Source organism: Denticeps clupeoides, chromosome 4 (assembly GCF_900700375.1).
Source record: "Denticeps clupeoides chromosome 4, fDenClu1.1, whole genome shotgun sequence".
NCBI lineage: Eukaryota > Metazoa > Chordata > Actinopteri > Clupeiformes > Denticipitidae > Denticeps > Denticeps clupeoides.
The window spans coordinates 8,938,350-8,961,581 of record NC_041710.1 but is presented as its reverse complement, the minus strand read 5'-3'; the positions used below and the strand labels follow the sequence as shown (position 1 = coordinate 8,961,581).

The window sequence follows — 23,232 nt, the reverse complement described above, 5'->3', positions numbered from 1 at the left end:
CACGGCCTATTATCCAAGAACGATCTGGAACCGGACTCATAACAGGAAAGGGCCCTTCCTGTGTTTTCCAGGTAACGCCCGGCACCCCAGAACCGCCACTTCCAGCCAATTAGGCTCCGTAAGAGCGGAAGAAGTACCTGTACTGTAAACACAAAACGCACAGGGAATGGAAACACCGCCCCCGCCGATGTTCCACAGAGGGACGATTGTACAGAACAAAAGGCAGCCTCTTGTGTGTCTAAAGATAACGCGGCGTCTGATTCAGGTCTGTGAGATGCTGCAGACAGGAAGTGGAACGGCCATGTGAAGCTCCCATGACTGGCTGCGCAGCCGCTCCCAGTGCTCGCGGTGACGGGGTCTGAAATCACATTTTGCCAGTGGAATGAACCAGGGAGGACTTTACACAATGTGCAAAGCAATAGTCTAAATTACAAAAAAAAAAAAAAAAAATCAACAGGTCACTGCTAATCTGCATTTCTCACATAGAAAAGGGAAGCAGAAACCGCCTCTTATTCCCATAAACCTTTAACAGGCTTTAAAACGCAGCATCAATGGTCTCCAGCAGTTAAAAGGCCAGGCCACTCGGGAATCCTAATCCATACATTAAAGAGATTATACAGTGGGGACTATATAGGTTCCGGGGATATGAGCTCGCTTTGAAAACGACTCGAGAGTGGCATCGCTTACGGACAGACGCAGCGCTGTCACGGGGCGTTTGTCTGGAAGAATCGGACCCAGCTACAGTTCCCACTGTGAGTCACGGTGCAGCCATGACAACCGATCTTTGAACCCTGTCCGGCTAAAATTGGCCACTCGGGCAGGCCATAATGTCAGGTTCTCACAGCGATGCTAGAAGAAAGCTCCTCTTCAGAGCCAACCTAGCAAGAAGAAAAAAAAAAAGGCAGCCTGAGCTTTACCAAGCAGACTGACCTCTACGTGAAGATCAGGGCCATCAATCCAACCTTGTTTTGTGACATAAATCAAGGAATAGCAATGGGGCTTCTGGTCTAGTTTGATGACCACTTTGAGCCATTACTTAGTCGACATGGGATTAGGGCCCTATGATTTTTGCAATGTGCAAAACATAGATGGAATTGCAGAATCCAGCAAATAAAATGGAATCCGTTGTAAAATGCAGAATCGCTGCGGCCCAGTACGGGATGTTCGCACACGCCAACGCAACGTAGACGCGTGGTCAGCTATGGGCATGCCGAATCCGGAACAGTTGCCAAACTTGGCAAAGTTCAGCAAACAAATCAGATGATTCGAAGCATGACTTTATAAATATGGTTCCAGTTCATAATGAAAGTGGGAACAACTTTCTTTTGTATTTCAGGTCTTCCTAATTTTATTCATTTGTGAAGCACTTTTATTTTTTTTAAATGGAAGAACGTGTAATATTGTGAAACAGTTATTTGCATGAAATGCAGATATTATTTACATGTAAATGCTTTACAAAAGCAAACAGTAAATGACCAAGCACTTTGTTCAAGTGATTAAATGTGATTTGTCATATTGCATTTGTTCCTCCCCCCCCCCCCCTCACCCACTCCAAAATCACACAGTTTATAGGTGAATAAACGTTCATAACGGAAGACATGGAATTCGGCAGAATTAAAATAGAAGAAACAGACTGTAGGAAAAAATAAAATGGATTTCATAGGGCCCTACATGATTTCTCACTACCCTGCTCCTTGACTAAATGCAAGGCTGTGAATATTGATTGGTCGTGGTCTTCCAACCAATACACAGTCAGGATTTACAGCAGGGTAAAAATCCCGTGTAGTCTGAGGCCAGCGCAGATGGAAATCTGCTCCTCCGGTCTTTCCAGGCCACCGTAGAGCGGGCAGTTTATTTATCTGCTGTTGCTAAAACATCTTAATTGAAAACTGCCGGCACAGTGGGGTGGGCAGGAATAGGAAGTGTCGGCCGGCATCCTTATTGAGTTATTTTGGCGGCGGAACGCAGTGACGAACGCGCTGGTGCCGGCAGCTCCGGAATTCAGCAGTCCTCACCGCTGAGGTCATCTTACATCAGAGCGACGCATCAGAGTCCTAGCGAGGGGCGGGGGGGTGGGTGGGGGGATTTGGAACGTTCTGAGGCACAGGGCAGGAGCTGTCTGCCGACACAATCCCGCCATTCAGCCGACCAGAACACACCCAGTCCACCCACTGCCCCGCCCTCTGCAACGCCACCCTATGCCGGTTACCGGTCTACCTCCCCCACAAAACTTGCACTCATCCACCCAACAGATTGCAACCCTCTGACCCCATTCCTCACCAGCTCCCTACAGGAAGTCCTTTTACAGTAGTCATTCCCTATATGGAGGGAATGATTATTCTTGTTGTCCAGTTATAGTTTACAGCTTTAGTTATGCATGACGATCATACTAATTCATTAATTAACCTCTACAACAGGTCAGGAGGTTCATTTTGGGGATTTCATTCGGTAGGTGTAGTTGCTTACTTCTGTCATGAGAAAGCTCTAACCACATTAAAGCAAACGCGGGACTTACAGGAACTATGGATTTCAACATTTCACATCAGCAGTCAATTGGCCAGACACAAAACCCAACCTTTACACAACAGCTGAGCAGACTTGGCCAATCAAAACAGTACTCGTGCTAAACCAACCACACACACACACTCACACACACACAAACCCTTGGCAAACTAAAAAAAAAAATTGCCAATGACCTTTAAAACACACAGGTCACTTTCCCAAGCAATTAACAAAAAACATCCCAGAATAGAAACAGCCATTTCAGGGAACTCCCACATGAGCCGTATTCTGGAAGACAAACTAGAAACAAACAGTCCCCTGATCACCAGCACCATGATCTCAGCAACCTGCAACATGTCGTGCTTTGGAGGAATGCAGTGGGATGAGGTGTGGTTTGGGAAAGTAGTTGTGATAATCCCATGTTCAGAGTCCCTTTCCAGTTGGTGGCTTTGGATTTTTGGAGAGCAGCACCAAATTTTTTGCTAGAGACACAAGTTAAGAAGTCGCAAGTTAAGACAGGGATTATTGCAATCAGACCAACTACAACTTAAAGAACACCAGCCGTCATGTCCAGTTGTAGAAAGTAGAAATTGAAAGAACACAGTGCACACGAAAACGGCATCACCCATGGTGAGCAGCGGGCAGCCGGGAGGTCTGTTTCCTTAGCCGTTAGGCCACCACTGCCCAATCATGTTATCATCATGACTTACATTTAAAGCATTAATCAGAAGCCCTTATGTAGAGCGACTTACAATCAGTAGTTATAGGGACAGTCCCCCCCCCGGAGCAACTTAGGGTTAAGTGTCTTGCTCAGGGACACAATGGTAGTAAGTGGGATTTGAACCAGGGACTTCTGGTTCATGGGCGAGTGCGTTACCCACTAGGCTACTACCACCGTTTTGACTTGACACTATCATTGCTTGGAAACATTAGCACCAGACCAGAACTAGTACCAAGTGCAAGGAACCCTGTGGATGCGCCATTTCGGTGTTCCTGGGTGAGTATGTGGTACATCCGCAAATTTGGGTTTGACTTCATCATAATTTGTCGAAGACTGTTGCTTATCTATTTCATGTTTTTGTCCCCACTCATTGAAAAGAAGAACATTTCTAAACACTTTGATCACTTTGTTGTTTTGCTGCGATACAGCGGACATTAGCCTTTGTTCTGCAGAGTAATAAAACTGAGTGGGCAAAGAGTGAAAGTTGTTTCCTCCTGTATTGCATTCAGCACAGTGTAAAGGCGCAAAAGGGACAGCTGCCAGTATATAAAAGGGCTACGCCGTGGGTGGTTCGCCGTGGGTGGCAATAAAGGCATCATGGCAGGAGGAGCAGGACTGTTGTTTTTATATTTAAAAAAAAAAAAAAAAAAAAAAAAAAAAAAAACTCTACTACACCGGGCTGATAAAACGAATTCTGTCTCTGACTGTACCCTGCAACAGAAATCTCCAGATATGGTCATACACTCCAACAAGCAAGAATGGCCCACAGCCTCAAACCCTTCAGAAAACTAAACGAAAACGTAGGAAAATAAATGTTAATCACATAAATCTGTCCACTTGTGCTTCATTTAATGATCTAATAAAGTGATTTAAAATGGCAGAAAGTGAGATATGTGAGGGATGTGAAAACGGCAGTCGCTGAGAAGCCTAAGAGACAAAAGGTGACAATGGGAGAGTCCTTCTGTCAGGTGGCTGTGAAAAATCTCTCGGACTGGATAAGGATCTGCAGTCAAAAAGAGGGGAAAGAGAAAGGGAAGGGGAACCAGCAGGTGGTTCACACAGGATGTTCCCTCCCGCAGCACATGCGACGTCTCTGAGTAGCGGGTCTCGCCTTGCATTCAGTGTGACACATGACAACGGGCTGCCATGACAACGGCCCTCATCAACATGACAGTGGGATCTTTAGAGAACACAACTCAAGGGATTTGACCCCAGGATCCTGCTGGTTACACCCCTCTGATGGGAGAAAAAAAATAATCCATGTCAACCAGCAACATAGTAAAGCCTCCGAAATGAGAAATTTGGTGGCTATTTTGGGTACGTGGATGATTTCTGTTGTTTTCTCTACATCTTTTATGAAATCTTTACATTGCTGGCTGCCTACATCACCAAATGTGAACATGAATAAGACACAGATCCATACAACACTTAAGATGTCTATACGCAATGTTTTACTGACTCAGTTAATCACAATAGTTGAGGGTCAAACTATTTTCCCAATTATCTGAGCTATTTCATAATTATTGCAATATTTTAGCCTACAAATAAATATATTTCCATAAAATAAATAATTTTGCACTTAGTGTGTTCGAGATATTCTTTAAAAGCTGACTTTAAATTAAACATAAGGTTAAAGACACTACATTTTGTATGGATGATTTCATATGTAAGTTCAAAAAGGAAAAATAAAACAGATGACAGGACAGGGGGAGTTAAGAAAAATATAAATAAATAAAAAAAGCAACTAAATGTAATATTTAGTCATTCACGATATTCACAAAAATCAGCCTTCCGATTCAAGGACATATCAGTGGCAGGTGATCGGACTCAGATCAATCAACCTCACAGTCTTATCTTCAGACTCAGAGTTATGTCTTTATGACGCCAATAACCTCCCCAACGTCTGACAACGTTTATGTGTGTTTTGTAAGGGGGGGGGGCAGAATCAATAAATCCGTATTTATATATGTGAGCTTAATGCAAATCAAACTTACACGCAATGGGGGAAAAAAAGAGCACGTCATGCTGTGAAACCTCCTCTACAATTTACACGCCCGCATGCTGCAAACACCTCGAGCAAACATGGGATTTTTACAGGAATCTGTCTCGGTCAGGGGAAGGAGACGCACGGAACGATGATGCCCGATTAAAATAAAATGTATGAGAGCTTTTACCCTAAATGCAGTTGCTCTCTGTGAAACAATGACGCCTGATGATGATGATGAGGTTGATGAAGGGGTTGCCTTGTGATTACAGATTACAGGCGCATGGCTCCCCAACACACCAGCCTTATATAGTACAGAAATGACTCATTCTACACCAGAACGACAAAAAATTATATTTGTGGTCCTTTCCTAACATTATGGCAAAGGCGGCACCTAAAAAAAGACCTGAAGAGAGTCAGGAACTGACCATTAAAACACACACAAAAAAAAATAAAAAATCCCTAAACTCTCCATAAAAAAAGCACTGGACGTCTGAAGGTAACTGAATTTGAATTAAAAGGCAGAACCGTAATAAAAATAACACGCTTTGCTTTAAATATAATTTTGTACAACGTGGGTGTGTTGTCACTGTGGAACTATTTTAACCTGAACCGTACTTGGTGTGTGTGTGTGTCGTTTTAATTAAGAGTTCATTTTCTCTCTTTAATGAACGTTTCTCACCGTAAACACGCAGCCATCCCTGCAGCTGGCAGAACGACCCGACGAGGACGCCGCCGTCGCCCAGGAGCGCCCCATGAACCGAGTCCGCGTCGCCGGTGCTCGAGTCCGCGTCCATGCTCCCTCCCTCCCGCCGGCTCCGGCCGTCCACCGCGTCCCGGCTCCCTCCCGCCGGCTCCGGCCGTCCACCGCGTCCCGGCTCCCTCTCCGCTCCTCCGCTCCTCCTCCGCTCGCTTCACTGCACGGCGCCGCCGGCGCCCGGCATCAACACCCTCGGTCTCACCGGAGCGCGGAAAGCTCGACTACCGTCGCGTCATCTGACGGAAATCAGGGAAAAGCGGACGAGCGGAATCAGGGAAAAGTTGCCGGTGGTGCCGTCAGCATCGTCCAGTCCCTGCCCGCGCACTTTCACCACTGGCGGTGCGAGTAAAATCCTCCATGGCGTAAAGCGACGAGCGGCTGAAGCGGTTAGTTAGTTGGGCTGGAGGGAGGGAGAGTTCCTCTCAACACTGTCCGCTCCTTAGATGGCCAGCGCAGCGGGGGAAGTTGGGAACTCTTCTTCTTCCTCCTCCTCTTCTTCTTCTTCCTCGGGACGTCCAGACACCAGGAGCGGCGGTGTTACGGGGCAGCGGCTCCCCACCTCAGTGGCACGCCGTCGCCAGCGCCGCCGAGATCCCGGGATTCAGGGGAGAGCAGTGGATCCCGGATCGGAGGATCCCCGAGCGCATCGATTGTGAACTTTAATCTTCTTTCACGGCTTTGTCCTGCACTGTCATTGACGAGATCACGAATTTCATTAGGACATTTTTACTGAATGGGACAGCTTAATTTAATCAAATGTATACTCTAAGTCGGACTTTCAGTTTGTACTCAGTGAAGATGATTTCATGCCCACTGTTTCATGATGTCATACAATTTTATTACTTTTTACTATTTTTGTACAATGTTTATGGCTTTGCTTTTATAATATGTATCATTTGTAAAGCTCCCTTGAATAACTTTGAAGTTACACAATACGCTCTATGAATTAAGAGGCCTTTTTTGTTTTACTTAAAAAGAGATTTAGCTTAATAAATCCTCCATAGAAAACAAACATTATCCCTTCTGCAATATACAGTTTATGTGCACCATAATAATCAAAAACATAAAAATATTTGCGCTACAGTGACATCTTCCGGTTAGATGAACAAAATTCACGTTACTTCGTCACGAAACGTGTGTGAAAGTACAGGTATTTATGATGAGTGTATTCAGGCATATCTAAAACGAGAATAAACTGCATAGAATGTCCTCAATTCTTGCTTTTGGCTCTGAGCTCGTCTGTAGTGAAAGATAAAAAAGAAATGTTAAATTGTAATTCCCACGCGACTGTTGCAAATGCAGCGAATAACATTAAAATCTCTGTTGGAAATTACAGTGCATCTGGAATGTCTTCATAGTGCAGAATTTTTTTCACATTTTGTTATGTAACAGCCTTATTCCAAAATGTTTTTTCTCGGAATTCTACACACAATATGACAATATAACCCCATAACGACAACGTGAAAAGTTTCCTTGAGGTCTCATGTACATAAGTATTCACAGCCTTTGCTCAATACTTTGTTGATGTACCTTTGGCAGCAATTACTTGCCTCAAGTCTTTTGAATATGATGCTACAAGCACACCTATCCTGACAAAGGCCCTTCTCCCTCAATTGCTCAGTCTAGGTGGCTGGCCAGCTTTAGGAAGAGTCCTGGTGGTTTTTAACTTCTGCTCACAAAACCTCAAGTAAACTTTTTTGACGTTGTCATTATGTTGTTTGTGGAATTCTGAGGAAAAAATGAATGTAATACATTTTGGAATAAGGCTGTAACATATCAAAAATGGGTGCACTGTATGTTTCACTGATATTAATACACAGTACACTACACAGTACACAGCACAGCAATGTTTTTATGGCTATTGAGTGAGATCAAGATTTGCCTTGATGTGTAAGCTTTGTCAAAATAGGTGTTACAGCTTCTTCAAGGAGTTTTCTCTGTTCATCAAAGTCTTTAATATTTGGGTTTTCTGCAGTCTGCATCCAGTTTGTAGTCTCAGAGCAGGCAGTCAGGCAAATGTTCTGAAAAGCAACATTTGAACACAAGCTGAACACTGACGGTAAAGAAAGAAAATGTATTGTATTTATTGCCTGCACTTTACCTTGTCCTCCCGGTTCAGCTTTCTTTTTGCTCTCTCTGGTTTGACTATAGAGTTCTCAACCATTGCAATATATGACTGCAAGCTCTGCTTAGCCTCTATATAAAAAAGGTCTGTTTAGTCTGAAACACATTACAACTCCTTTTACACTCGACAGCTTTTATTTACCAGCCCAGGTGAAATAATCCACACATTCTTGCTGAGAATACCGGAGGGCGACTTCTACAGGTCTCTCCCCAATGAAGGTTTTTGACTGCATGTCAGCACCAAGCTCCACCAAAGTTTTTGTTGTGTCAAGATGACCCCAGGCAGCACAGCAATGCAATGGAGAATAGCCTGCAATTATAGTACATGGCACTAACAATGTAATCAAAGTATCTATCTATCTATAGTACAGGCCACACCTTGGACACACCTTCTCATTCAATGTGTTTTCTTTATTTTCATGACCATATACATTGGTAGATTCTCAATTCAAAACTATGAATGAACACATTTGGAGTTATGTACTTAACAAAAAAGGTGAAATAACTGAAAACTTTAGCACTTGTTGACCCCTTTGCCTTCACTCTGTGGTCCAGCTCACTCCAAACCATCTCAATTGGGTTTAGGTCCTGTGACTGTGGAGGCCAGGTCTGCACTTTTAGTTAAGTACATAACTCCAGATGCGTTCATTCATAGGTTTGATGCCTTCAGTGAGAATCTACCAATTTAAATGGTCCTGACAATAAAGAAAACACATTGAAGGATACATCTAGCTATCTATCAGCAATTAGTGATCTTATAGCGACCTCTGGCGGTAGCTGCGTTGACTCGGGCTCCATGTTGCACCAGCTCCCGCACTACGCTGCTTCTACCCAGCATGGACGCAGCAAACAGGGCATTTCTCCCGGCCTCGTCCCGCTCCCACGAGAAATCGAGCGCCTCCTCATTCCATGCGACGCTCTCGTTGCCCAGAAATGTCCGAAGACCTTCAACGTCTCCCGTTAAAGCGAAGTGAAGCGCTGAGCCCGAGGCCATGGTCAGTCGGCGTTCTCCTGCTCTGTGTTTTCATTGGTTCCCATAGATACCAGTCGTCCGAATTGTTCTCTATACTGTCGGGAACTGTTCTTCAAAGCAAAAAAGGTTCAGAACATAAGACACATATATCGTTGAAATCTATTTTTAATATATTTTAGGCCTGTAATGGAATGTAATAATAACAATAATAATAGTAATAAGGAGATAATTAAAAAATTACAGCATCAAAATATTTTTAAGTATTTGTACATGAATTGAAAATTTACATTTGACTAGAAAGATACTGCAGACAGCAGTAAAACTGAACTGCGAAGTACTTGCACACGGAACCATTTGTGTGCGGCATCACATTGCTCGTCCAGTTTGTCCACCCGGGACGTGAATTTCGCGCACCAGCCGCCCTGTGTGGAATTCGGCTGCGGAATCCGAGCTCCGTTCGGGCTTTTACACGTCTGCATCCCGAACGAGGGCTTTATCGGCTTTCTCCTCGCTTGGATGGACATATGAGGTATCGGCGGGATTTTGTGCTGGCGTGTACGGACGCGTGGGCTCCGTGTTCGTCTTTTAAACGGGGAAAGGCTAGTTCAGATTAGCAACGGGGCGCCCACAGTCATCCTTGTCTCTAGCGGCTCATTCACACGGCCCAACTTGGTGGAAATAGTTTTCACGATCGGTGGATGTGTGGATATATGTGCAGTTTGTCGTGTCGTGGCTTACTAACAGCTGGCGTGGCTACGTTAGCCTTTAGCTGACGTTAGCTGCCTCGGATCATAATTTATGTTGGCAGGGAGCTGTGCCATAGACGTTGCACAGTTTTAAATCCGCTGCGTGTACGGGTCCACGGGGCCAGTACTCCTTTTTTTTGGTTTTAATGTACGACGTGTCTGTGATATCACACTTCGTTAGAGGTGCGCAGAATAACTTTTTCTTTTTTTTCCGGCCGGTTATTTAGTAAAGCCCCCGAAGAAACTGCACACAGACCTGTTTTCAGTGAAATCGTTCCACCTCACACACTTACACAACGGGGCAGTTCTGTTACCACCAGTTGGTACATAAGAGGAAAAACTAATAGCCATTGTGTGTGTGTGTGTGTGTGTGTGTGTGTGTGTGTTTGTGCTTGCAGGTTTGCGGTTAGGTGAGTGTCCGGGGTTGTGTGTTCTGTGCATGGACGGAAAGCCAATGCGCAGGTAATCTTTAACTTCCAAATGCTACGTTGCAACTCCCTTCATGAGTATTTGATGCTCTGATGGCGAGTCTTAAATGCACAATTAATTACGGCTCTGCAGTTAGTTAAGATGTACAGATATCAACAGTCACTTGACCATGTGACTCAATCATTTTGTCTGAGCTAATGGGTGGGAAAATGTACAAAGAGTCAACCTGAAATTTAACTCACACAGCATCACTTTCAAAGATTTTCCTTATCATTTACATTTTCAGCATTTATCAGACGCCCTTATCCAGAGAAACGTACAATCAGTAGTTACAGGGTTGAGTGTCTTGCTCGGGGACACAATGGTAGTAAGTGGGATTTGAACCTGGGTCTTCTGGTTCATAGGCGAGTGTGCTACCCACTAGGCTACTACCACCCATTATGAAATGTCTTTTTGCATTTCTTTTTTGAGTTGATGTGAAATTGCAGACACACCGCCTACTTTTAACCTCTCTGCTAAGTCCTCCCTTCTCCGGCGTGATTTCTTATGTTCTCTGGAGGCACTGGGGGATTATTTTAAAACCCGCACATGAATTTATTTCTTTTTGCCTCATGTCATTATTCCGGGTAAAAGGGGATTTTGGGTGGGTTTTTTTCATGCTGTGGGTGCTAAGGCCATCAGCCTGCCAGCTGTGATTTTGGCTGGGAGCCAATTGAATCTTGCCAAGGCCAAGTATGCTGTCTGGCCCCTGCAGTCACTGCGCTAAAAATAGCTTACTTGGCCCGATTGGATGGATGGATGGATACTTACCCATTGATTTCATCTTTAAAGCAGTTTAAGGAAGGTAGAACCCCCTCCCCTTGTGTCACAGAGTTCTGGCTGGAACAGCTCATAGCATTTGGGGGAACACACTTGCTGAGACTTTCTGGGCGCAGCGGCTTGAAACAGATGCTGGTGGAGAGGCCAGTCTGCGTTTGCGCTCCTGTGACCCCTGACGTGTAGTTAAAAATGGGCCTGTGGGCAGTTCGGGGGATAATCTAGGGACTGCTTTCTCCTGCTTCTCAGATTTACACTTGAGCCACATTTAGTCAGTCCCCATGGAGACTGTTATTTATAAGGGGACATGTTCACATTGGTGACTACAGTCAGCCTGTCAGCTATCCCATGTCTAATTTGTTGAATTGCAGTACCATTTCCTGAATATGAGCAGATGATTAGGTGATCAGGTCAACCAAATCTCACCAACCAAGGAAAGGATTGTGAGCCTCTGCTGTAGATTTAACTTTCCTATTTCACCTTGTTTAGACTGCTGAATTCTTCCAGGGGTGAATTTATTATAACATTATGTAACAGTGACTATAAATTGGTTTAGTTAGATTTGTCAATTGTTTAATTATGTTTTGATAGGCTTATGTCTATGACGCATATCAGTTGAGAGAGTGCAAAATAAACTGTTGCTTATAAAAAAAATTTTTTCCAGAGCTGTATTGTCCCTTAATGTGTTTATTTTCAGCAAACCATTTATATATATTTTTTTATTTCCCCTGTTTTCATTTAGGGTTAACAGTGCACGCCAAGATACTACCGGAATGGACATCACCAGTCGCTGCACCTTGGGTGACCCCAACAAGCTTCCTGAAGGGGTACCCCAGCCTGCGCGGATGCCTTATGTCTCAGACAAGCACCCCCGCCAGACCCTGGAGGTCATTAACCTGCTGCGGAAACATCGCGAGCTGTGTGATGTGGTGCTTGTGGTCGGAGCCAAGAAGATCTATGCGCACCGTGTCATCCTGTCTGCCTGCAGCCCCTACTTTCGGGCCATGTTCACGGGAGAGCTGGCCGAGAGCCGGCAGACTGAGGTGGTGATCCGGGATATTGATGAGCGAGCCATGGAGCTGCTCATTGACTTCGCCTACACGTCGCAGGTACGGGCTTCTTGCAGTCAAGTTTCTTTGTGTGCCTTGTTGCTGTGAAGTGTGTCAAGAAAAATAAAGGGAGCGCCTAAACAACACAATATAACTATCACAATTTTTTTTTTTTAAATCCAACTGTCCACTTAGGAAGCAACACTGATTGGCAATCAATTTCACATGCTGTGCAAATGGAATAGACAGCAGGTTAAGTTCTAGACTATTATCAAGACATCCCCAATAAAGGTGTGGTTCTGCTGGTGGTGACCACAGACAACTTCTCAGTTCTTATGCTTTCTGGCTGGTGTTTTGGTCACTTTTGAATGCTGCTGGCAGTGCTACCACTCTACTGGTAGCATGAGACTGAGTCTACAACCCACACAAGTGGTTGTGCAGCTCATCCCGGACAGCACATCGATGCGAGCTGTGGCAAGGAGGTTTGCTGTGTTTTGTCAGTGTAGTGTCCAGAGCTTGGAGACGCTCTCTGGAGATGATGGAAGACGTGGAATCAGGAGACGTGGAATCAGGAGACGTGGAAGAGGACGTAGGGGGGCAGCAACCCAGCAGCCGGACTGCTAAGAACCCTTTGTGCAAGGAGGAACAGGAGGAGCACTGCCAGAGCCCTGCAAAATGACCTCCAGCAGGCCACAAATGAGCACTGGTCTTCTCAAACGGTCATACGGGTGGTATGAGGGCTCGATGCCCACAGGTGGCCATTGTGGTTTCAGCTCAACACCATGCAGCATGTTTGCCAGAGAACACAAAAATTGGCAAATTCGCCACTGAAAGTGATGCGATTTTCATTGTGATACACTGCACATGGTGCACACAACGAAATATGTCCTCTCCATTTTAACCCATCCATAGTGAGCCCATTCCCCTGACATGAATCTAATTGAGCACGTATGGGACATCATGTCTCGCTCCATCCACCAACGCCACATTGCACCACAGACTGTCCAGGAGTTGGTGGATGCTCTAGTCCAGGTCTGGGAGGAGATCAGGAGCATGCCCAGGCATTGTTGGGAGGTCATACACACTACTGGGCCTCATTCTGACTTAAGGACATTACATCAAGGAAATGTTTGTGGCTGATTAGGAACGATCAGTTGTCAATAGGACAGTGGTCCAGTTAATACCTCTAGGAAGCAGCTGGAGGAAATCAAACCTGTGTCCAGATTATATTTGGTCTTACCAGAAAACCATGAAAACATTGATTGTAAAAGGAGGTTTACCCACAGTACTTGTTTAAGGAAATCAAAGGCAAATGCTGTGTCATCTTACGTTACTTTTTTGCTTCATATTTTGCAGTTTTGGACTCAAAAATTTGGACTCAGAATCTGACCATGTTCATCTGAATCTTTTAATTGTAGTACAGAATATGCTGCTGACATAAACAATGGGTACAGATAGAAACACTGCAAAGTAAGGGCAACATAAAGAGCAGTTCACCTTGTGAGGAAAATATAAGCATAGGATTTATCTACTGATGATGCAAGAAAAACAATGATGTATGTCCCGTAATGGGGAGAAACAATGAAGGACATGTACACTCTACAGCCAGCCCACCAAAAGCAATCCTTCTACTCCCTTTCAGTTCCTTTGTAAGACTATCTAGAGTCCTATAGTTCCAGGTGGACGTTTTTTGTAATTGGTTAATGTAAGTTACTCGGCAGTAAATGTTGAGCATTTACTGTATAGTATGGGATAAATGGCAACACAGTCCTTAAATGTCCATTGACAGATTCAATAAAGTTGAGTTAATGTCAATATTGGCTGCTGAAAAAAGCCAGTTAAGTGTTCATTTGAAATGTTTTCTCGATTGCTTATGTCACTATTAACCACATCTAATTTATTAATGAAATGTTTTTCTTCGTTGAGGCAGCCTGTCTCATTTTGATAAGTGGCTTTTCTTGATCTTTACCGAGACCAAATGTTATGTGCAGGTGAATATGCACCCATTTATAGCCCCTTCTTGGCGCACATGAGAACTATGAATACTTTCACTGGTGGTGTTATGTAGGGTTTGACTTTTCCGCTCTAGTTTTTGGCTATGTAAATATTTAATGCAGAATGTGTGGGGAGTTGTTACAATAAGGTCCCAGACATGGAAGGGAAAGAAGCAATTCATTTTTATAACCCTAATAACACCCAGGAGTTTTACAGGACACTGGAGGGCAACTCATGAACTTGCTTCTATTACTGTCTGTGTGTAGTTGTAATTTTAATATTCATGAGTGTTGCTAGATAGATGGATGGAGCAGGATGGAGGAACTGTACCACAGCTGATCATGAGCTCTCCACAAACTCTCAATCGTCCAGAAACCCTCTCCTTGGCTTGATTTCATGCAGTAAATGGTAGAGTGCTAGTAGCCTAGTGGGTGACACAATCCGAGACACTTAACCCTGAGTCGGTACTCTGGATAAGATGATGTGAAATGGAAAATGTACAGTAAATGGATGCATTAATATGAAGTGTTTAGTGAGTAACAAGGATGTCGGTGGTGCTGGTTTTGACGCGCTGTTTTTCGGCCAGGTGACTGTTGAGGAGGGGAACGTACAGACTCTGCTGCCCGCTGCATGTCTGCTGCAGCTGGCCGAAATCCAGGAAGCGTGCTGCGAGTTCCTCAAGCGGCAGCTCGACCCGTCCAACTGCCTGGGCATCCGTGCCTTCGCTGACACGCACTCCTGCAGGGAGCTGCTGCGCATCGCTGACAAGTTCACGCAGCACAACTTTCAGGAGGTACATCCCTCTCGGCCTCCTCGCCACCTTTTATCTTCTTTTATCATACTTTAACCTCATGCGGTGTCCTTTTTTTTTTTTTTTTTTTTTTTTGTCCCTGGGTTTTTCTCAGTTTGGGGGAGAGTTTAGACTCTTGATCCATGCCGTTTCTTTACGATTTTCCATATTATACCATAACTTTAATTTAGATTTAGGTTTTGAATGAGTTTCCTGTATTATCGCAAAAGCCAAGAAATTGTGATATGTGACATGGCTGTGAGTCAGACCATTTTAATACAGCATGAAAGTGTCTAGCTTTAAAGGCTAATGAGGAGGAGAGCGGCCTATGAAAGTTGAAGTATTTTCGGAAATCAACACTATTCACAAACCGCTATGTTTGGCACAGAAACAGTCATGTCTGCGTTTTTCCCGAAGAAAATAAATCCAGATCAGTCCATCTGAGCTGCTGCTGTCTGAAGGGCGAAGCAGAATGGCGCAACTGCAGGACTATAGACAGGCTAGGCGAACTAGGAGATCAGGGACAATTGAACCTTCAGCCCAAGTTTCCATAGTCTTAAGACTTCTGCAGGGTTTGTCCCCTGAATTGAGATATATTCTGTCTGTACCCCAAGTACCCCCCCCCTCTCAAAAAAGACTAAAAATGCTATTTTTAACCGCAATTACATTCAATAAAGTTGATCCCCTTCAGTTTGCTGTGCCTCTTCCACCCCACAGTTATCCTGTATTTGGTGACTGCATGGCTCCTTGTTATTTTTACCCCTTTTGGTTGCTGGTGTCATGTTATTTCCGCTGCTTTTTAATTGCAAGGGACAAGTTTGGCAGTCCAGAGAGAGCGCTGTTTACTTCAGATCACAGCCCCCCAAAAAAATGGGTCGCAGGCACACTGATGACATTTCTTAAACATGTTTTTCTAGCCGAAGTGCTGTGGCAGTCTGCAAAAATTGATTTTAATTCATCAGAATTGCATTTCTGAGGTGGGAAGCTCTCTTCACAGGTCCCTTTATTCTAAAGAGTCATTAAACATCAGTCTTATCCTGTTCCATGTAGAGCCTCTTAGGTCTCTGGGGTTCGTGGATTGATCGGCAGCTAGTTCCGACTTGGCCTGAGTGACTCCCATCTCAAGCCCAGGCTTTGATCAGTGTGATAAGACATTCAGTGGGGAATGTGTCTGATCTGTCTTCCAGGTGATGGAGAGTGAGGAGTTCATGCTCTTGCCGGCCAATCAGCTGATTGATATCATCTCGAGCGACGAGCTGAACGTGCGCAGCGAGGAGCAGGTCTTCAATGCGGTCATGGCCTGGGTGAAGTACAGCATCCAGGAGCGCCGGCCTCAGCTTCCCCAGGTACCCACTGCACCTTTTAATAGCCAGCGCATCAGCTGTGTATCTCAGCACTGAACAATGTGGGATGTGGCCTTCCCCCTCACATCACAATATGACTTGAAAATATCATTTATTGATACTGTGGAAAAACTGTGTAAACATCAGGACAACCCTAATCTGGAATTGCTTGACCCTCTCTGCTGTGCAGAATGGACGAAGCACTCTTTACACCTATTAGCCACTTGAGGACCATACAGGAAGTGCAGAATTATTAGGCAAATTAGTATTTTGTCCACATCATCCTCTTCATGCATGTTGTCTTACTCCAAGCTGTATAGGCTCCAAAGCCTACTACCAATTAAGCATATTAGGTGATGTGCATCTCTGTAATGAGAAGGGGTGTGGTCTAATGACATCAACACCCTATATCAGGTGTGCATAATTATTAGGCAACTTCCTTTCCTTTGGCAAAATGGGTCAAAAGAAGGACTTGACAGGCTCAAAAAAGTAAAAAATAGTGAGATATCTTGCAGAGGGATGCAGCACTCTTAAAATTGCAAAGCTTCTGAAGCGTGATCATCAAACAATCAAGCGTCTCATTCAAAATAGTCAACAGGGTCTCAAGAAGCGTGTAGAAAAACCAAGGTGCAAAATAACTGCCCATGAACTGAGAAAAGTCGAGCGTGCAGCTGCCAAGATGCCACTTGCCATATTTCAGAGCTGCAACATCACTGGAGTGCCCAAAAGCACAAGGTGTGCAATACTCAGAGACATGGCCAAGGTAAGAAAGGCTGAAAGTCGACCACCACTGAACAAGACACACAAGCTGAAATGTCAAGACTGGTCCAAGAAATATCTCAAGACTGATTTTTTTAAGGTTTTATGGACTGATGAATTGAGAGTGAGTCTTGATGGGCCAGATGAATGGGCCCGTGGCTGGATTGGTAAAGGGCAGAGAGCTCCAGTCCGACTCAGATGGCAGCAAGGTGGGGGTGGAGTACTGGTTTGGGCTGGTATCATCAAAGATGAGCTCGTGGGGCCTTTTCGGGTTGAGGATAGTCAAGCTCAACTCCCAGTCCTACTGCCAGTTTCTGGAAGACACCTTCTTCAAGCAGTGGTACAGGAAGAAGTCTGCATCCTTCAAGAAAAACATGATTTTCATGCAGGACAATGCTCCATCACACGTGTCCAAGTACTCCACAGCGTGGCTGGCAAGAAAGGGTATTAAAGAAGAAAAACTAATGACATGGCCTCCTTGTTCACCTCATCTGAACCCCATTGAGAACCTGTGGTCCATCATCAAAAGTGAGATTTACAAGGAGGGAAAACAGTACACCTCTCTGAACAGTGTCTGGGAGGCTGTGGTTGCTGCTGCACGCAATGTTGATGGTGAACAGATCAAAACAATGACAGAATCCATGGATGGCAGGCTTTTGAGTGTCCTTGCAAAGAAAGGTGGCTATATTGGTCTCTGATTTGTTCTTGTTTTGTTTTTGAATGTCAGACATGTATATTTGTGAATGCGGAGAGGTTATATTGGTTTCACTGGTAAAAATAAATAATTGAAATGGGTATATATTTGTTTTTTGTTAAGTTGCCTAATAATTATGCACAGTAATAGTCACCTGCACACACAGATATCCCCCTAAAATAGCTAAAAATAAAAACAAGCTAAAAACTACTTCCAAAAACATTCAGCTTTGATATTAATGTGTTTTTTGGCTTCATTGAGAACATGGTGGTTGTTCAATAATCATTTACATTTACAGCATTTATCAGACGCCCTTATCCAGAGCGACTTACAATCAGTAGTTACAGGGACAGTCCCCCTGGAGCAATTTAGGATTAAGTGTCTTGCTCAGGGACACAATGGTAGTAAGTGGGATTTGAACCTGGGTCTTCTGGTTCATAGGCGAGGGTGTTACCCACTAGGCTACTACCACCCTTGGCTACTACCAATAATAAAATTATTCCTCAAAAATACATCTTGCCTAATAATTCTGCACTCCCTGTAGACAGGCTAGGGGAACTCCTATTAATGTTCATTAATGTCAGGGGACCTTTAATTCACAACGTATTTATTTATGTAGGTATGCATGCATGTATGTATGGTAGAATTCATGTTCTGGCATATATTACAGATGTTCAGATGGAAGTCACATAGGCTTAAAAGGTTCAAGCCTTTATCTCAACACAGGAATAGTGGTGCAGCATTAACTAACAGCAATTAATGCTACTCCAAGTCCTGATTTGTACAGAGTGGGTTCACTACATATACAAGGGTCATCCTGCACCACACACATACAACTGTCTTGTTTCCATGACTACAGGTTCTCCAGCATGTTCGCCTACCGCTCTTGAGTCCCAAGTTTCTGGTGGGAACAGTTGGGTCAGACCCTCTTATTAAGAGTGATGAGGAGTGCAGGTATGTGTTTCCCTCTCTTAATCTTTTTACTTGTGATTTAATGATTGTTTTACCCTCCTGAAATTTAATGCAGCATGTTTCTGGTTTATATCCTGATGTACACTTGGTTTCTCTTAATTAACCACTGCCCAGTGTTGCTCATAATGTATCTGTCTAAGGTTCAGTTTGCACTTTCTCTGGTCTCTTCAGAGATCTGGTCGATGAGGCAAAGAACTACCTGCTCCTTCCCCAAGAGCGGCCCCTAATGCAGGGTCCTCGTACACGACCGCGCAAGCCCATCCGCTGTGGAGAGGTGCTGTTTGCAGGTTGGTTGTATTAGACAAGAATAGAAGTTGGTTCATCCTGTTTTCAGATCTGTGAACAATGGGTTGTTTATTTGCGTTCCAGTGGGAGGCTGGTGTAGTGGGGACGCCATTTCCAGCGTGGAGCGCTATGACCCGCAGACCAACGAATGGCGCATGGTGGCCTCCATGAGCAAACGGCGCTGTGGCGTTGGAGTCAGTGTACTGGATGACCTCCTGTATGCAGTGGGTGGCCACGACGGCTCTTCCTACCTCAACAGTGTGGAGAGGTGGTTACACTATTTTAGTTTTATGCCACTCTTAGTGGCTGTTTTTAATAGAAATAGTAAATAACATCTTAGCTGATTTGAGCTTACACTATTAAATTACACCAAATTATAATAATAAATGTCTAATAATGAGTTCATGTTTATGAGTATCTCAAGCAAGAACTGTTTCACATTTATATTCTACACTTCCTCTTTAGTTAATTCTAAGGCACTTGGCGAAAATAATTACATGCTGATCAGTGTGATTTGTTACACAATCGCTATTTCTAGATACGACCCCAAGACAAACCAGTGGAGCAGTGACGTGGCTCCAACCAGCACCTGCCGGACCAGTGTGGGTGTGGCTGTTCTGGGCGGCTACTTGTATGCAGTTGGGGGTCAGGATGGAGTCTCCTGTCTAAACATAGTGGAGAGGTGAGCACTTGACAATTTTTTTTTACTATACTTTTTGTGCATCTGTTTGAGAATCCTGTTTAATGCAAGGGAAATAAGTATGTTGCCATGTTTAATAATTTTTAATGACTGGTATTCATATTAATATTTTCCTAAAAGATATGATCCAAAGGAGAACAAGTGGACAAGAGTGGCATCGATGAGCACACGGCGACTGGGTGTGGCCGTTGCGGTTCTGGGCGGTTTCCTATATGCTGTAGGAGGGTCAGATGGGACGTCCCCTCTCAATACAGGTAATGCAGACTGAAGACTCTTGTCCATTCCAATATCCACCATATTTTAGAATAAGACAAATTACACGATATATTCAGATAACAGTGTACAGCAACACAATTCAGGTGTACCTACACCTTAGGTGTTATAATGTAAGATTGAAAATAATCATGCCATTTTGTGATTTCCATTTAAACATTTAAAGTGAATAATAAGTGTTTATTGTACAAGAAGGTATTTATTTATCCAGTATTGACATTGTGTCATGCTTTTTTCTCCCCCTGATGTTTGGTAAAGAACATTCTTGTAATTCTGATCAGAGTTGTGCCTGTTCTCTGTAGTGGAACGCTACAACCCCCAAGAGAACCGGTGGCACACAGTAGCACCAATGGGCACCAGGAGGAAGCATCTGGGCTGTGCTGTGTACCAGGACATGATTTACTCAGTGGGTGGTCGAGATGACACCACGGAGCTGAGTAGTGCAGAACGCTACAACCCTAGAACCAATCAGTGGTCCCCTGTGGTTGCCATGACATCCAGACGGAGTGGAGTGAGTGAAGCCTTTCTTTTTTTACATTTTCAATGTCTGTGCTAGACAGTTTCACTGCCATTATCTCAGGTTTTGTGATTAATAGTCATTATGCTTTATACACCTCACAATTTAGCCGCCTAATTAGCCCAGATGAACCATTTACACCCGTCCTGGTGTTTTTAGACCCTGTTCATTTAATCAGATTCAAGCATTTTTGAAAATGGCACCCTAATTGTAGTGTGCTTCTGATAATTGTCTAATGATTTCTGTAGTGCTGGAGCTACCAGTGGCATTAGCACTGAATTACAAACATGATGTCTTGAGCTTCTCCTGTTAACAAATTTCTTCTAGTATTAATTGAATGAACTTATTGGATTTTCTCTGAGAAACTAAATACAGGTTGTCACCACAGGTTGGTCTTGCAGTTGTGAACGGGCAATTGATGGCAGTAGGGGGTTTTGATGGCACAACGTACCTAAAAACAATAGAAGTCTACGACCCTGATGCCAATACATGGAGGTAAGCGCTTTTAAACAACTCGTGACTCCAGAGTTCTCCTTGGTCCTGTATTAAAACCAGAATTTTCTTAATCCTCAGACTCTATGGAGGAATGAACTACCGGCGATTGGGAGGCGGGGTTGGTGTTATCAAAATGACACACTGTGAGTCGCATATATGGTAACACTTTCCCTCCGCCATCGCCCTCACTGGTGCCTCGTCATAGCTTGTGCCTCCCATACAGACATTACGTATCATGCAAGAGCATAAGACTTTTTATTAGACTGGAAGCCATCTCTGGCCATTCATGTGGCGAGCCAAGGATACACACCTGGATACCATTGCCTCTGGAGGCTGGCTCCTTATTGGACTGCCATAGTAGCCAACAGCAACCTCCTACTCCTTGAATTTAGTGCCCGCTGTGGATTCTACAGACCTCATCCCTCAAGCATCAGCTGAGCTCTTCTCACCAACTCTGTTACTAAGAAAACGGTCAGGCGGACTGTGTGCATGCACCTCAGGCTTGTGTATGTCTGATCTTCGCCAGCCGCCCATGGTGGACTGGTGCTGGAGAGACTAGCAGGACGTCACACTGCCACCGCCTCTACTAAATAAGCTAGTCTTTCACGTTTAACTCTTATGAATGGCTGCACTGTGATTTGTTTAATTTTCTTTATCTTTTATTTGTTTTGGTGTTACAGAATGGGGGAAAGAAACCGGTGTTCCTTAGGTTACAGTAGACGTTCTGACTGCCCTTGTATCGTTGGTATTGGGGCGATCACCCAGTTTGATTGGAATGTGCAACCACATCATTTGAGATCTTATTTAATGAAGGAATTGTAACAGAAAAAGGATGTAAAATGTATTATTATTTTATCAACAGCGGTGGCATTATTGAATGGAGTGATTGGCGCAACAGTAGGTCATAACTTTGTGGAAATACACCTAAATTAATTTTGACAGAGCACTTTATCTATTTACTTTCTACAAAAAGAGCGTGTGTGATTTAACTTGTGGATGTTACTCACATGGGAAATGAATAGTCATTACTGCCAAAAAAAGGTTGTGATTTTGTTCAGTGGTTGAATTTACATTTTGACTTGACTGCTGAAAATTTTTTCATGTTTTAAACGTTGAAGAATGTTGAACTTGCGTTTCACAAAGTTAAATTGTGAAAATTGCATTTTCCCTTCAGTGAGTATTACTGACTGAAAAACGATGTAGATTATTGTGCATTCTAACCTTCATGCTGATTATACTCCAGAGCCTGTGGGGTACCAGAAATGTCTGGATTTTCCCACTTACATAGGGGGAGCACAGTCTGAATGTCCCAGCAACTCAAAGTACACCAATGCTTTTTAAAGCTGGGCTTATATTTCGAGCAGTGCTATTTGATCCTTTCATCATTCGTTAGTTTGTCCCAGCTCAAAAACGCGCACACACACACACACACAAAAAAAAATGGGACACTGGATGCATACCAGACACTAATAAGGTTGAAACCAGCCATTTCCCCTCCCAGCTCTGGTAGTATTACTTCAAAATATATATATATTTTTGTCCATGTCCATTTATTTCAGCAAAGAATGACATTAAAATTATATATGTATATATTAAGTGCTAGAAATGTTGTGGCAATAAAAAGAAGCGGTTTAAAGAAGTGAATGGATGTTAAAGTGTTAGGCCTTACACTGTTTAACTTCTGTTGTGGTCAGAACCCAATCACATCAATAAATTGTTCTTACTGGACAAGTCTTCATTGAGTCCCAAATAAACAGAACATGGCCTTTCCTTTGTCCATACACACTACTTTCCTGACCCAGTGCAGTTACTCAAATACACTGGAATATTATTAATATCATTCATTCATGAATTTCCTTAAATTCAAAAACCGCTGTTACTGCCTGCATTCTCAACTCAGAAGTTTTAATAAATTGACGAGAATTATAGTAACTAATTAAGGGTCTGAATCAAACCAGAGGGTGTTGCACAAAATAAGATTTCCCAAGATAGCTGGGTTCATTTAACCATAGGAATTTAGGTTATCATGACTTCTATTCGATCTTAATCCAGCTAACCGAGAAATCCTGGAACACCACCCAGAACAACTCCAATTACAATGATTTGGCAATAATTCACCATATAATATCATCATATCTAATATGATGTTTCAGCTTTTCAATATAGACTGTATGTACAATTCATAATTATGCCCTAAAACAAATCAATACAAGTACAAAAATGAAAACATTTAAAACAATAGGTTTAAATACACAATTCCTAAAAAAAAACAAAAAAATAAAATAAAAAAATTATAATTATAATA

At 43.5% G+C, this 23,232-nt stretch overlaps 3 protein-coding genes across 5 annotated transcripts in view; 1 reads left to right on the top strand and 2 right to left on the bottom strand.

The window, feature by feature from the left end:
- rasal2 (RAS protein activator like 2) overlaps positions 1–6,507 on the bottom strand; it is a 54,517-nt gene extending 48,010 nt beyond the window's left edge. The window contains 1 exon segment of the mRNA XM_028975120.1: positions 5,890–6,507. Coding sequence (XP_028830953.1) covers positions 5,890–6,004 — 115 coding nt within the window. The 5' untranslated portion in view covers positions 6,005–6,507.
- A 223-nt stretch (positions 6,508–6,730) lies between these two features.
- Positions 6,731–9,113, bottom strand: ankrd45 (ankyrin repeat domain 45). The gene is made up of 5 exons (XM_028975124.1): positions 8,857–9,113; positions 8,234–8,401; positions 8,069–8,163; positions 7,850–7,988; positions 6,731–7,206 (listed from the first exon to the last, which is right to left on the bottom strand). The coding sequence occupies exons 1-5, from the start codon at positions 9,083–9,085 to the stop codon at positions 7,178–7,180; spliced, it is 660 nt and encodes a 219-aa protein (XP_028830957.1). The 5' UTR covers positions 9,086–9,113; the 3' UTR covers positions 6,731–7,177.
- A 339-nt stretch (positions 9,114–9,452) lies between these two features.
- klhl20 (kelch-like family member 20) lies at positions 9,453–22,658 on the top strand. 3 transcript variants are annotated; one of them, XM_028975121.1, is made up of 13 exons: positions 9,453–9,593; positions 10,209–10,272; positions 11,798–12,164; positions 14,686–14,892; positions 16,077–16,235; positions 18,545–18,639; positions 18,829–18,944; positions 19,027–19,210; positions 19,481–19,624; positions 19,763–19,896; positions 20,218–20,426; positions 20,821–20,927; positions 21,006–22,658. In XM_028975121.1, exons 2-13 carry the CDS (start codon positions 10,250–10,252, stop codon positions 21,088–21,090), a joined length of 1,830 nt encoding a protein of 609 aa, XP_028830954.1. In that variant the 5' UTR covers positions 9,453–9,593; positions 10,209–10,249; the 3' UTR covers positions 21,091–22,658. The 3 variants fall into 3 exon arrangements, with proteins under 3 accessions (XP_028830954.1, XP_028830956.1, XP_028830955.1); XM_028975122.1 differs by having other exon boundaries at positions 9,468–9,593; positions 10,209–10,220; XM_028975123.1 differs by lacking the exon at positions 10,209–10,272.
- Positions 22,659–23,232: the final 574 nt, after the last annotated feature.

Bases quoted from the DNA above. Each gene is read 5' to 3' on its own strand.
- ankrd45 (XM_028975124.1), bottom strand. From the start codon at position 9,085: ATGGCCTCGGGCTCAGCGCTTCACTTCGCTTTAACGGGAGACGTTGAA. The intron at 7,989-8,068 runs GTAAAGTGCAGG...GTTGCTTTTCAG, and splicing joins AGCTGAACCGGGAGGACAAG to AACATTTGCCTGACTGCCTG. The intron at 7,207-7,849 runs GCAAATCTTGAT...CTTTCACTACAG, and splicing joins GACAAAGCTTACACATCAAG to ACGAGCTCAGAGCCAAAAGC.
- klhl20 (XM_028975121.1), top strand. From the start codon at position 10,250: ATGGACGGAAAGCCAATGCGCAG. The intron at 19,211-19,480 runs GTGGTTACACTA...CGCTATTTCTAG, and splicing joins TACCTCAACAGTGTGGAGAG to ATACGACCCCAAGACAAACC. The intron at 20,928-21,005 runs GTAAGCGCTTTT...CTTAATCCTCAG, and splicing joins CCTGATGCCAATACATGGAG to ACTCTATGGAGGAATGAACT.